Source organism: Artemia sp. Qi Xiang Cuo, chromosome 6 (assembly GCF_049724085.1).
Source record: "Artemia sp. Qi Xiang Cuo chromosome 6, ASM4972408v1, whole genome shotgun sequence".
Classification (NCBI taxonomy): Eukaryota; Metazoa; Arthropoda; class Branchiopoda; order Anostraca; family Artemiidae; genus Artemia; species Artemia sp. Qi Xiang Cuo.
The window spans coordinates 51392454-51406969 of NC_142799.1; the positions used below are offsets into that span (position 1 = coordinate 51392454).

Here is a 14516-nt window from a genome sequence, read left to right on the forward strand (position 1 = left end):
AATGTTTAAAAGAAAATTTTTGCATTACTTAATTCAGTTCACTAGATTTAAACAATAAACCTATTTCTGATCAATCCACCTATTCGAGGTGAATTGTGTTATTTGAATACCAACTTCGAATGGACTGCTTTATAAGAAGCTCTTGTTGTCTATTTACCATAGATAGACAAGGCCGTACCCAGAGGGGGTTTAGTTTGAACCCCTCCCGAAATGTTTTTCGACTCGTAAAAACGTAACAAAAATTGATATTAACAAATTTTGTATAAGTTTTCTGAGGGTTCTTTGTGTAACCCGCCCCCCACCCAAAAAAATCTTTTAGTAAAACCCCCTCCGAAAAAAAATCCTGGGTACGACCTTGTAGATAGAGGCAAGGAACAGGCCAGATTTCCACTGCATGGTCTCTATTATTTCTATGCTTCCAAAACAAAATTCCACTAAAATTATTTGTTAAGATACTAGGTTAACAGCCAATTCTGACAGAAAATTTTTTAAGCTATTTTGTATTTAATCTCACTACTATTAATTTCCAGAAAAATAAATATTCCAGAATCAGTAAACCGGAAATTAATCAGAAAAAAAAACAACCCACAATAAACAGACGCGAAAACGCTACGCTCGTTAAAACTACCTTCTGTTGTCCCTTCTTCGAATGCATCGTTAACCATGTTTCTAATAGCCTATAATTCATTAAACTACCCTTGATTATGCTATGGTATTATACACATGCTTCCACGTGCACTCGAATTTGCGCGGCCGGGTTCCACCGTCATTTCTAGCAGAATTACGACCCAAATTGCGAGAATGATGTGTTACGTGAATGAAAGCTGCAGACAACGCCCACCTCCCTGATAACCATATTCCACACAGAGTTAGTAATGGCAACATATTCAGTATTAGCAATTAGAAGAGAGTTTATTTTTTCAAATAATTTATCTTTCAGTGACAATTCATGACAGGGTTTATGGGAAACAGTCTTGCAATCTTCTAGCTTTATTTTCAATTAATATCCTTTATTGGTACATTACTTTGTATTTAGGGTACAGCTTGTTATGAATAATACTCAAGTTCCTAAAAATTGGGGCGACTTGGACAGGAGAAAGTTAAAGATTGGGGCAGAGCCAGAGCTATCAGCTGCAGTATAGTTTATAAACTGACAAAATCCTTCTGAGGAATTTGGGTCTGGAAACAATAAATATAATTAAGATACTATATATTACCTGGAGTGTCCACAATTGGGAAGGCCCTGATTTTTGGATTTTCTTTCAAAATTTTTTTTAGATGTCGGAATGTTATCCCTTTCCAGATATGTCTAACATCCCTCACCATAAAGTCTTGTACATAGACGTTGTATGCACCTATAAGAAATAAAGAAAGAAAAATAATAACTCAATATATACACATAACATATAGCATAATAATAATACATAACACCGTAATTCTTTTAATAGACGGATTGGCGCAAAGCTGAGTTGGTAAGTTTAGTTCGGAACTATACTTAACGAAAACTATTATTTAAATTTATTATGTTGTAGGTCAGGCAAGTTCCGCTATATTTGATGCGACTGAAAGCATCAAGGCTTCAGAAAATATATTCGCTGAGGTCCCAGAGACGAACTAAAGAATACTAAATTCACATTCAAGGGAGTTAGCCTTAGAAACAAAGCAAGGTCTTAATGAAAAGGTGATTACAATTAAGTTTCACTTTGCTTAAAAATACCCAAAGAGTATGACAACAGTTAAGCAGTATTAGGCTAATAATTGACCAAAAATTCTTTATTTTCTGAAGCTAGGACATGGTCGTTAATTTATTACCAGCATTACTACTTGAGCCCACTGTAATCCTGTGGTCATACAGATATTCAATCAAGAGTAATATTCGCTTGTCATGGCAATTTTGCTGCCGACTTCAGCAATTTCAGTTGCGATAAAACAAAAGTTAAAATAGGGATAAAATCCTTTTTAATAGACAGTGTATAGAAATTCACAAAAATACCAGATATTTCGGTCACTTATACAGTGACCGTCATCAGTAGTAAAACTAAGCAAAAACAATTTAAAACAAAAGTTTATATACGAAATCAAACAAAACAATATATTGTTTAATTCAAAGCAAAGGCGGAAGTATTAGAGAATTAAACAATATGTAGTTTTATTTGATTCCGTATATAAACTTTTGTTTTAAATTGTTTTTGCTTAGTTTTACTATTGATGACGGTCACTGTATATGTGACCGAAATATCTGGTATTTTTGTGAATTTCTATACACTGTCTATTAAAAAGGATGTTATCCCTATTTTGAACTTTGATTTTATCCTCATGGAAAGGCAGTGTGGTCTCCGAAATTATCAATTTAAGTTGCATTTCCAAAGTGTTTGCTGAGATGAAAAAGTTCAATTTTTATCCGTACCTCAACCAATCTTTCTTTCTGAAAGCAACAACTATTCCTTTTCTTAAAAAAATGTTTTTAAAGCTTGCTTTTTTGGTTGTACAAAATTTGCATTGGAGCATTTTGATACTCCTGGCGAAAAGTTATATTTGATGGCCCCAAATGGAAGAAGACACCGCTTTATTGCGGCACGATTTCTTTCGTTAGTTAATTATGACACTAATTATGGAAATTTTCTCTCAAACTAGCCCTCTCCCATTGAGCCATTCTATCACCACTGGTTCAATATGATCACCTCTGGGAAAAATGGAGATATATCAGTGCTCCCCATGCAAAAAAGTGATTTTCCTTGTTGTTCAAGGAGGGGGGACTGTAATTCCCCTGTAGTAGGTAATTCGTTTGTGTAGGCTTTTCAATCATGATGGTTTTAGTGGTATCCTTTAGATTTCAAACCGCAACCATTTTTGAGGGTTTAAGGGCTCTATTTCAAAATTCATGTAAATTTGTTTTCGTGATAAACTTTTACTATTAAGATTAATCAAAATAATAGCTAAAATTCCCGAATCAGCTTCAAATGGCAATTTTTGCTCAACAGACGGATGCTTTGAAATGTGTTTTGATACGTATGGCTACTATAGGCCATGTTTCGCTCTTTACTGGGTTGAAGCTATCGCTACGACCATGATTGAGTCTTGATTGCGCACTGGCTCTTCACGGCTCAAAATATTTTGTAAAGCGGGCTGAGTATTAAATAAAAAGTAATCCGACTCTCGAAAGTGACAGTTCTGTTTGAAACAAAATACACATTCAAATTCAACAGAAAAATTACCAGTTTTTGATGGTAGAAAATCTGGGAGATATGGCAGTTTCTTTATCAAGATCATCGAATCATAAAAAGAAGGTTGCAAATATTTGGCGACGAGGTTTGCAGAAAGAACAGCAATCATAATCGGAATTATGTGTTTGATCTGACCTGTCATTTCACTGACGACGACACATATGGAAACTGAGTGAGTTACACCCCCAGCAAAAGCTGCAGCGCCAACAACTGAGTAGCCACCTGAAAATAGAGACATAGGGGATCAATTTTTCATAAGGAGGAGCTAGATAGACATTACTGGTTTGTTGCCACCACAACTATCTGTGTGAAGGGGAAGTATTTCGAGGCTATATTTTGATGTATTTGATTTAGTTAATTAAAAGAATCAAGTTAACATTTGAACTCAAACCAGAATGATTATTTGGCCTTTTTAGCACCAATAATATTAACTGAAAGTCCTTGAGAGATTTATTGTGAAATAGCACTGAAAAGAAACTAGTTTTTTTTATGTATTTTTTTTTACTGTTCTGAACAATTTGAAAAAATGCAGACACGGGCTTTCCGCTATCCTCTGGCAATATGATGGACATAACTTAAATGCCCTGGAACGAAATTAATAATGTTTTTTGGTTTCTGGCAGCCAAGATAGTTGGACAAATAAAGGACTCAAACTATTAAAAAATGCATGACTTTGAATTTACCACAGTTGCTCTGCTTGGCAATACGGGATCCGGGGTTTAATTTTGCTGCTGGGCAACAGAATTAGTTGCTCTGTTGCTGGGCAACAGGCTTGCTACATGTCCCTGTAAGAAAGATCCAGCAATTGGAACGTTGATTCGACGCTCAGTGCACCGATCAAGGGCTTTGGAGGATCATAATCTTTATCCTTTTTTGTATGTTAAAATAAAAGGCATGTCTTTATCATCTACTTTCGCAACAAACTTTTACCATTAAAGTGAATCGAAATCATGCTAGCCATTCTGAATCTGCTTCTAATAGTAAATTTTTCTCACTTGACAGTTGTTTTTTTTTTTTGAAAAAGCGTTTTTAAATATTGGTTACTATGGACTGTGGTCCCTTCTGTACTAGGTTTCAACTATCGCTACAAACACAATTGGTGAACAATCCTATATATTATCAAGCGTAAATGCAATTTCCTTTTATAATTGCTTATAAACTTTCTCCTCAGGCTTAATTAGGAGCAGGGGCGTCCTGAGACTCATTTCATTGGAGGGGCGATCTTCGTAAATTTTACCGAATCGCTACCTGATTTATGTAGAATTTTCTGCCGAAATAAAAATTTTTGCTAAATATCGGGCAATTTTGCAAAATTTCTGCCAAAAGCCAAAAACGTTGGAGAGGCGGCGCACCCCTCCCTGCCCCGCCCCCCCCCCCCAGGACGCCCCTGATTAGGAGAACTAATCTAAAAAAAAAAAAATTCCGAGGGAAATAAAGCGCGAAGGTGAAACTTAAACGAAAAAAAATTACTTCCCAGCCTATCTAATATACATCAATAAAACTAGTGCAAATAAATCAACTGGTAATATTTTTCTATGTTGGTAGGATTACAGAAAACTAGCGCTTTACTGAAAACACAAAAGTCAGGTATAAAAAACAAAAGTATTGATTTAAATGTCAAAAGTAAATACGTAGCCTCACAATAACAAACTAATCTATATGTTTTTCATAGTCTTACAGAAGCTGTGATGTCAGTAACTTTAAGCATACAATTAAAATTATCTTAAAAACATAGGAATAAAAATGATATGTTTAAATTCATTAAACATCATCCAAAATAATGGATTGGTTTATCAGGTAACATTTTGGTTTCACCTAGTTTTACTCGAAATGAAGAACATATCAACCGTAATATGAACTCTGGAAATCCAGTTATTTCTCTCTAAAAAGTGGAGGATTTCAAGTTGTAATACAAACTCTACAACGAGTCTTTAGTCTTAGCCACGATAAATGAACCCCAACTATTCAGTTATGCGTGTACCAGTCGAGATATTGATAATGTAGTAAAAGATGTTTTGTAGTCAGACATAATTTCGATAACATCAACACAAAATTTTGGTAATATTTGGCTGAATTTTGAGAATCTTGAAAATAGCAAACACGATTCGATAGAACCATGTTAAATTTGGTAATAACAGACAAGATTTTGATAAAAACTATTCCAGATTTTGACAATATCAGACACGTTATGATAGGACAAGAGAATATATTGTTAATACCAAGTAAGATTTAGATAATACCATACACAATTTTGTTAATAACTTGCAAAATTTTGCTATTATCATGTAAAGTTTTGATAATGTAATGCAAGATGTTAGATAATATCAGACTAGATGTTGATAATACCAAACAAAATTTCGGTAAGACTTTGCAAGATTTTAATAATATCAGAGATGATTTTGATAGCATTACTCTATATTTTAATAATATCAGATAGTACCTGAAAATGTTTGTTAATATCAAGTAAGATTATAATATCACGCACGATTTTGTTAATAACTTTCCAGATTTTGGTAATACCAGAGAGAATTCTCGCAATATCTGATAGGGAATTGATAATGCAATACGAAATTTTGTAATACCTAGCAAGATTTGGTAATATCATATAAGTCTTCGAAAGTGTGATACAAAATGACACAATTTTGATAGCACTTTGTTAAACCAAATGCAAGACAAATCCATGATTTAAATTTGCAACTTTTAGCACTTTAATAACTTATTGTCCTAGGGTCAACTTCAAAAGATATACAACTTACAAAACCCTTTAATAACAACCTGTCAAATTTACGTAGAAATTAATTTAAATCCTCATAACTATGTCATCCTCATCACCAGTACACCATGTCCAATCCCAATAAACACCTGCTAATAACCCCAACAAATTTCATATTAAGGGGGGCTCAGGATACTTTCCTTTATTCAAGGTTGCTTCTAGCATGCAACATCAAACATTTTCTTAAAAAATGCCAAATACAAGACAAATCCTTGATTGGTGTTTGCAATGTTTCTCAACTTTACAACCTGCTGTCATATAACCCTCTTCAAAAGATATATAATTGACAAAACAATTTGCTAATAACCTGTCAGATATCTGCAGACAAATGAGCGGGACTCTTTTTCAAGTCAGAAAGATGCAAAAGGCGTTTTTTACTTTTTACAGATCCCAGACACAAAGCAATACTTTTCAAAAAAGGCTTCATAATATAATTTCAATACAAATTGTTTTCTTTGGACTTTCAGACTTAGGCTTATTTGACTCTTAGGCCTAGACAAATTAACATCAAATACCAAATTAATATGGTAAAAAAATATTTATTGCAAATATAAAAGAAAAAAGTTTCTTATCAGTACCATCAGTAACAAGATTTGGCATAAATTGATAAATGGGAGTTCTTCATAAACGATGATGAATTCTTGTGTGCAATATTTCTTGTATATGAATCTTCTTTGTCATTTCTCAAGAAATTTGAAAAATTGCTGTAGTGGGACTTTGCTTTGCGTGATCTTTTATTTTGCATTTTGTGATCCCTTTCTAATATGCTGTACCTCCTTTTCCAAGAAAATCTTTGCGCTTTTGAGCTTTCAACTGGCGGTAGGGGTGTCCTTTCTTCAGCCAGTTTCTTTCTTGACCAATCTAAAACTGAGTTTCTCTCCATTCTAGTTGATTTCATTTCGTTTAATATTTTTATCCTCATCTCTTGCTGATTCACCCCATTCATTCCAATGTTCATATGTTCTAAGTTGTTTGTATTAGACTCATAAGAATTGGTAAGGTCATGATAACGGAATTTACAGATGCTACAATCGTAGTAAAAGATAAGCTTAGTTTGAAACTAGCAGTGCGATTTTTCAGTAGCAGGTCAAAAAATAAAGACGGGTTAAGCTTCTTCATGTTCTACAGTCAGTAACAGAAGTGCACATTCAAATATAGCACCACCAGATGATGATTTTAAGCCAATAAATTCAGTGTTTTATATAGTCCAATCATCTTAGAAGCTATCAATGCAGTATCTTGAATAAAAAGTTAAAATATAACATAACCAAATCGTTTGTTACAAGTACACGTAATGTCTCTTTGAAACGTAAAATTGCAAGTTCAAATTTCTAAGTAAAAAATATATGTTACTACAAACATTATTTTTCTAAAAAAAAACCATCACGACTAACATACGAGTAACATATCTCACATGTAGATCATTTTCATTTTGTATTTCGAAAATATCACTAGAGATTTATTGTTTTATAAGTACATTTAATGTCATTTTAAGACATTATAAAAGTTAAAAATTTTCTAAGTTTAAAAAAATAACATTTCTAAATTTTAAAAAATTAATAAGTTCAAAAAATATCTAAGTTCAAAAAACGGTTAAACAAATTGTAAGTTCAAAAAAATTAAAGGTAAAAAAAGTTCAAAATCAAAAATAGATAAGATTTGCCTCAAGGGCTAAGGCCGTAAAATAATCGAAGGCACTGTTTATGCTCTTTTTAGTTTTGAAATTGTTCTTTTTCATCCCCTGAATGTCCAGGTTAATAAATAATCCATGAATTGAATTCAAAAGTTCAAGAATGGCTTGTAGGGAGGGATGTCTTAAAACTAATGATGATGTATGATATACAAACACATACAATTTGATAAATGTTCTTTTTAGTTTTGATATTTCTCTGTACCTTTTCCTGAAGGTCCAGATTAAAAAATAATCCATAGATTGAATTCAAAACTTCAAAAACGGTTAGTAAGGAGGGGTGATTTTTAAACTAAAGAAGATATACGATATACAAATAATAAAATTTGGCAATTAAAGGAATTGTAAATGTATTTTAATAAACCAAAACTGTATGAAAAACAGTCCCCATCTACTAAACATACGACATAAAATACATAGATTACAAACCTTTCCCAATTGTATATTGGAATCCATATCAAAGCTTTTTTTATTGAACATCTTGTCACTTCAAGCTCATTTCAAGTACTGATAATAAGTTGGGCCAGTTTTCTTTTTTTATACAGACAGTCAAGGCCAAAATGATCATGTAATGTTCGCCTGATGGGCAGGGCTGCAGCCGGAACCATTGCATTGTTTCAACGATAGTATACTTGGCAATCAAATCATTACGCAATTCATGTTCCTGGAAACAATTACCTCAACGCCAAGACCAGATGGTCAGGGCTGCAGTCAGAACCACTGCGTTGTTTCACTGACAATATTCTTGACAATCAAATGCTTGTTCCCGGAAACTGTTTTCTCAATGACAAGAGAGACAGACCTTTTGCGAGGGGCTGGTAACTTCTATTGGCTCCCGGTGTAATTCCTATGTGTGTTCTCGGTATAACAGGACAGTCATGGGATTAGATGCATAAGGCTATATTTGGAGTAGAGATGTAGGACTGTGGTACGATCCATTGAGCTGATGCGAGGATTTGGCAACTCTTTTTGGCTCCAGGCACAACGGGATAGGGCTGCAGCCGGATTTGTTCAAGGGATGCTACTAATATGGAAAAATTCTAAATTCTTCAACAATCTCAGTAGTGTTAACGCCTCTTAACTAAATTTGAAAGAACCCGAGCATGATGTAATCAAAACCCATTCACGACATACTGAAATTTGTGTTGCTTTTCGGTCCATATTTGTTTTTTGATTATTATATCTACCCAGTGCTATCTTACAACTTGTTTACTGCGAAAACTGCAGTTTGATTTTAAGGGCCAAAAAAGGTCCATAAAGCTTGAGGCTCAGGGAGAGAGTCACAGAGTCCTCGAATAAAATTTATAGTGCTTCCAAGTTTGTTATTTAAAATGATCTTTTTAGCTACAAAACCTATTCAGTCTTATGGGATTAAATACCTGGTATAATTTGGCATATGTAAGAACCAACCCGGAGACCATCTGGGAACATCAAAGCAACAATTTCACCCACAAGTCGTCCAAATACAGCGCCAAGCTTAAACACTGGAACAAAGGTTCCGCATGGAACTGGCAACGTCACTGCTGCTATTGTGAAAAAGAACTGTAAGAGACAAGATATTTAAATTAGGTTAGTTTTTTCTTAATTGTCCGACAAAACTTGAAAGGGAAATTGGAAAATTCAATTAAAATACAAAGAAATAAAGAAATTAGAAGTTTAATCGTGGGTTAGTCTAAAAATGTTTGTTATATAACAAAATTTGGTGATATTAAAACACAAGACTTTTGGACATTAATGACCCCAACTACACATTTTCAGTATAATGAGCTAATTCCTCAAAGCCTTTATTTATTTGTCAGTAGTGAGGCTGACAAGTAATTGATTTGTCAATCATTTTAAAAGCAGCCATAGGGGGTAAACTAATGGAACTAATAGCCCCTCAAAACGCTATTAACCATAAACGATTAGTAGAAAAATAGGAGAATTTTTATATAAGACTATGGAACGCAACTTTAAATGAATATTTCGACCCTATATCCAAGGGTCGTCCTCGGCAAAACAAACGAAGAAAAAAAAATGTAAAAGAAAGAAACTCACATTAAAATTTAATCGTTAAAACTGAAAAAATGTTTTTAAAATTTTCAAAACAGCCCTAGCATCATCACTTTAAGGAAGTTCAACCAGGAATGGTACACCAAGCGAAGTGAAAAAAGCCAGTTCTTTCAAATGGAATAAAAAACACTTACAGACAAGCTCTTAAATCTAATCTTGCCTTTTTGGCATCCAGCCTAGAAGGTCTATCCGCAACAGGTTGAAAGGAATTATTTACTGGTTTTTTTAATATAACTAGTTAAATCATTTCTAATTAAATTTGAATATAAGTATACAATTTCTATGTATACAAATTATCTGAGCAGTTATTAAAATATAAAATAGAAGAAAAACATCACTTAATCGAAGATTCAACAACAGGAATAGATTTCGAGGTTTTAATGTCCTAGTCAAAATTTGTAATAAGTATTCAATGTATTTTCAGTTCCATAATTCTTTTTATCAATAAAAAATGGCCTCCCTATGGGGGCACCACTATCCGAGTTATTAGCGAATATTTATGTAGAACACCTTGAAAATTGGACCTTAAATTCATCCTTTTTAAAACATGTCTATTGGGGCTTTACATGGATGATGTAATATCGCTCTGGAATTGTGGGGAAAATGAACCTAGGGGCTTTCTAGATCACCTGAATACATATAACCGAAATTTACAATTCATCTTAGAAATCGAAAATGCAAATAAATTGCCTTTGGATGTAGTGATTATTCGTAGCATTGATAAACTGGATTTCACAATTTACAGGAAACTCACACAAAATAACAGATAAATACATTTTAAATCCAATCACCCCCCACAAAATAACTTACATTTTACCTAAAAAAAATACAAATGAATGTGCATTGTCAGTTTAATAGAGGGCATAAATTTACTGATATTTAGTAATGATAATTTTCATATTATTTGATTTATTAAAGTTATAAAAGTAAAAAAAATTATATTTTTTCAGTAAAGTGCAAATTATATTCTGACCTTGGGAAGGAATAGGGGTTTTGAGCCCTAATCATGTCAATTTCTGCTCGTTTTGAGTTTGACTCGGTTATTTATTGTAATTTCTGTTCGTTTTGGGTTTCATTTATTTATCTATGCTGATTTGTGATAGTTTAACTCTTAGATTTTTTTATTTTATTTTTTGCTCCTTTTTGGTTTAATGGGGTTCTTTACTTTTCTTTGAAAAACTTATTTTGTGGAAAAACTTTTTTTAGTTAATTCCTGGAAATGGCATATTTACCAAATAAAGAATCTTATCCTTCACTAACCTCATCTCTAAATCTTTTCAGTACTGAAAATGCTGACGCGAGTGTAAAAATGGTTACTATGAAAAATTTATCCACAACAACCGCTCTCTGAAAACGTAAATTTTCAAATTAATTCCAGTGAAGACTATTTCATAGATTTGACTTTCATATTTGTAGATTTACATTTGATTGTCCAAAAATCCAACAATAAGAAACCAAGTGCAGTTGATATGACACGTCCTATGGCAATTGTGTACAACACAATTTGTTTAGACAAATAAGTATCTACATAAATGGAATGTTGGTGAGCACAAGCAATAATCTTTCAGACTATGCAAGTTATATACAATTCCTGATGACGACTCCAATGTCTTATAAGAAATTGAGAGGTTTAGCTATTGGATATGAATAAAGAACGGACACTGACACTACCAATATATTTAGAGATGTGACAACTAACGATTTACGCTTGGTTGGGAAAATAAATCATGAAATTACCTTAATGATTGCCTCCAAATATCAAGATTCATATAAAGTTACAACTTGCTCCGTACAATTTTATTATGCGAAACGTATTTGCCACTGCACCTGATGTAACAGTCTCTGTCACCTTGGCAATACTTCATGTACAAAAACTACGTTATTAGTTCTGTTGCTTTGGGAATTGAAAAATTAAGAGCAAGTGGAAATAATATCAAACTGCTCGTTCCGTATACAATTGCGAATCAACGACATACTGCCACTAGTTCACGTACCTAGACCGATTCGTCATTTATCAATGGCAAAATTATTTCAAAACTTGTTTTGGTCTTTTTAAAAAGTGCTAGTGAAATTGAATCATGGACAAATTCCCCACACAAATTTGAACCGTTTGGGCTCTCATCTCTTGTATATAATGTAAACAGTACTCCACTCTAAAATGTATCCTTTGATAGATCCTACAGGACCCTATGTGAATTGACAATTCAATCCCTAGGTCGAGATTCACAACTATTTGAAAATGGTATAACCGATGAAATGTTTGCAAAAAACTTATGGTATCATTGTATTGGATTTCTGGTACTCGATATAAGATATAAGTATTTCCCTTTACGGGCACAGTACGTTTAGAGTGTAGCTTTGCTGAACCATTGGAGGAGATTATATCATTAATCTTGCTAAATCAGTTTGAAACCTATTGGGATATTACCCCTGATGGCAGTGATCTATTAGATTTGGCACCACGAACACAAATCAAATAATCAATGTATTTAATTTGGACTGTCACATATCCAAATGCAAATCCTATTGCATAACTTCGGATTTCCTCCACCATATTCAAAGGGTTGACATTACCCTGATCATTGTTAATAGTAGTCTGTCAACTGTAAAGACGGGACATATTCTATGCATGTTTCAAACAGCTATTAATATTGAATTTTCCGATCCCCTTGGCCTATCGTATGCATTCTACACGTCTCACATCAAGAACTTTCTTGAGGAAAGTGAAAAATCTATTATTCAAAATTGAAAGGGAGTACAAGATTTATTTACCAAAAGCTCTGCCTCTCTTGCACTAATATATTTTATTTTTCGATGTCGCGGATATATTTACAGTGAATATCTCAGAATTTATGTAGACAATCCTTTATTGCACGACTTTCTAGTTGAAAAAACCCTTTCCTACCTGTATAATATAAATTTCAGTGCTCTAAGAGTGAAATGCTTTAAAAATGTTTTTGAATTCCTCTATTAATAAACCTTTTATGAACAAAAGAGCCTTCATTCTTTAGATTTCTTGTTCCACGTATAGGTAACCATCGACAAAGATAAGTGGTGGCAGCACGCCAGGATTCAGCTCGTACTCATCTTGGCATGCAAAGTCAGAGTCACATTTTCTACAGTATAATGTAACATCCTTTTTAGTATTTCTCCCTATAAGGTCATTCTATTTCGATTCATATTATAAAGTTCAACTGTTTCAATTTGCTACGTTAGTAGAGATGCATTATTGAGTCGTGTCATTGCCACCAGGTCATGTCAGCATTTTTAATGCTGAAGGGAGTCCATATATGGGCCTAGCCACCCTAGGGAGAATGATTACGTGGTTAATTGGGTCAATGACCTCTTTTTCCAAGGTCGATTTATCTGATGTTTCTATGTGTAATAACACCGGGGCGAAGGTTGCACATGCGCATTGAATTCTAACGGAAACAATGTTATTGATCTAGGACTCGAGGGGGAAGTGAATTTCCGAGAACTTGATTGCGTAATCAAAGTGTGTCAACAACAACGACCTTGACATTCGCTGAGAGCGTGCACTTACAACAACACAAACCCGGAATTTGGAACACCTGTGCTGTCGACCTCAATTCACCTATCGTGAATCAATAATTCCCATTAGAAACAACAAATTAATTTTCCCTTTCTTGACAGATCAATCAATCAATGACATCATCTGTCAGACTTTAAAAATTTTCGGCCTAGAAACATTTCTCCAGGAATAGATCCAAATCATTAATGTCTTTGCCTCGGGAACAACTCTTTTGGTCGAACTCCAAAGGATATTAATAACCAAAGGCCATGGAAACAATTAGGCAAGAAACATCTTAGCGATGAATTGTTTTAGCGCGCGAAAAGGTTTCTTGTTAATTTGAAATGCGTTAGCGCAGAGATGCCAATAACAAAGGAACACGCTGAATTTACGTTTAGGGATTATTTGGGCGAAACCGTTTTAGACAGGTTATGGAACTATTTCGGCGAAACAGATAGAGACATTTTAAAAGAAGATTTTTGAAGAGATTTTGGAAGAGGTTTTGAGTGTGGTCGTTATAATACACAAGTTTCATTTGAACAGTGTTGTGAGGTCCTCTAACCCAACCCCAAAGGGTTCCAATCCTCCTACCCCAACCCCGAAGGAAGCCCCCGGTCCTCAAAGGCCCCCCAAGCTCCCCAAGGCCCTCCCCCCGTCCCCAAAAGACCCCCCGGCCCCCAACTGCCCCCCGGACCCTCAAAGGCCCCCCAAGCTCCCAAAGGGCCACCGGCACCCCCAAAGGCCCACCCCGGCCCCCCCAGGCCATCCCCGGGCCCCCCCAAGGCCCCTCGTGCGCCCAAAGGACCAACGGGGTCCCCAAGGCCCTCCACCGGTCCCCAAATGTCCCCCAGGCACCCAAAGGCCCACCCTGTGCCCCCCCCCCAAGGCCCCACGACCTGCCCAACGCCCCACGGGGGCCCCAAGGCCCTCCCCCCGTCCCCCAAAGTCCCGCCCGACCCCCCAAGGCCCACCCAGAGCCCCAAACCCCCACCCGTCCCCAAATGTCCCTCCGGACCCCCAAAGGCCCTCCCTGTGCCCCAAAGGCCCTCCATGTGCCCTCATTCAATTATCAGAAAGTATTGTGACACAATGGATAGAACATATGAAATTATTGATGAACTTGAAGCCTTGGCAGCCACAATTATCAATGTAAGTTCTGTTTTCATTTTTTATTTTCAAAATTAAATTATTTTCCGTGGTCACCCTCTACTATATTCAGGTAAACCCCCCCCCCTATGCAAACGT

At 35.0% G+C, this 14516-nt stretch overlaps 1 protein-coding gene across 2 annotated transcripts in view; it reads right to left on the reverse strand.

Annotated features, from left to right (window-relative positions):
• LOC148951351 (chloride channel protein 2-like) overlaps positions 1-14516 on the reverse strand; it is a 128008-nt gene that overhangs the window by 18389 nt on the left and 95103 nt on the right. For both annotated transcript variants that reach the window (XM_089090247.1, XM_089090246.1), the window contains exons 11-13: positions 9067-9229; positions 3216-3446; positions 1218-1355 (exon numbers count right to left, since the gene is read on the reverse strand). In XM_089090247.1, the coding sequence (XP_088946373.1) occupies positions 1218-1355; positions 3216-3446; positions 9067-9229 (532 nt within the window). The remainder of the gene's footprint in view (positions 1-1217; positions 1356-3215; positions 3447-9066; positions 9230-14516) is intronic.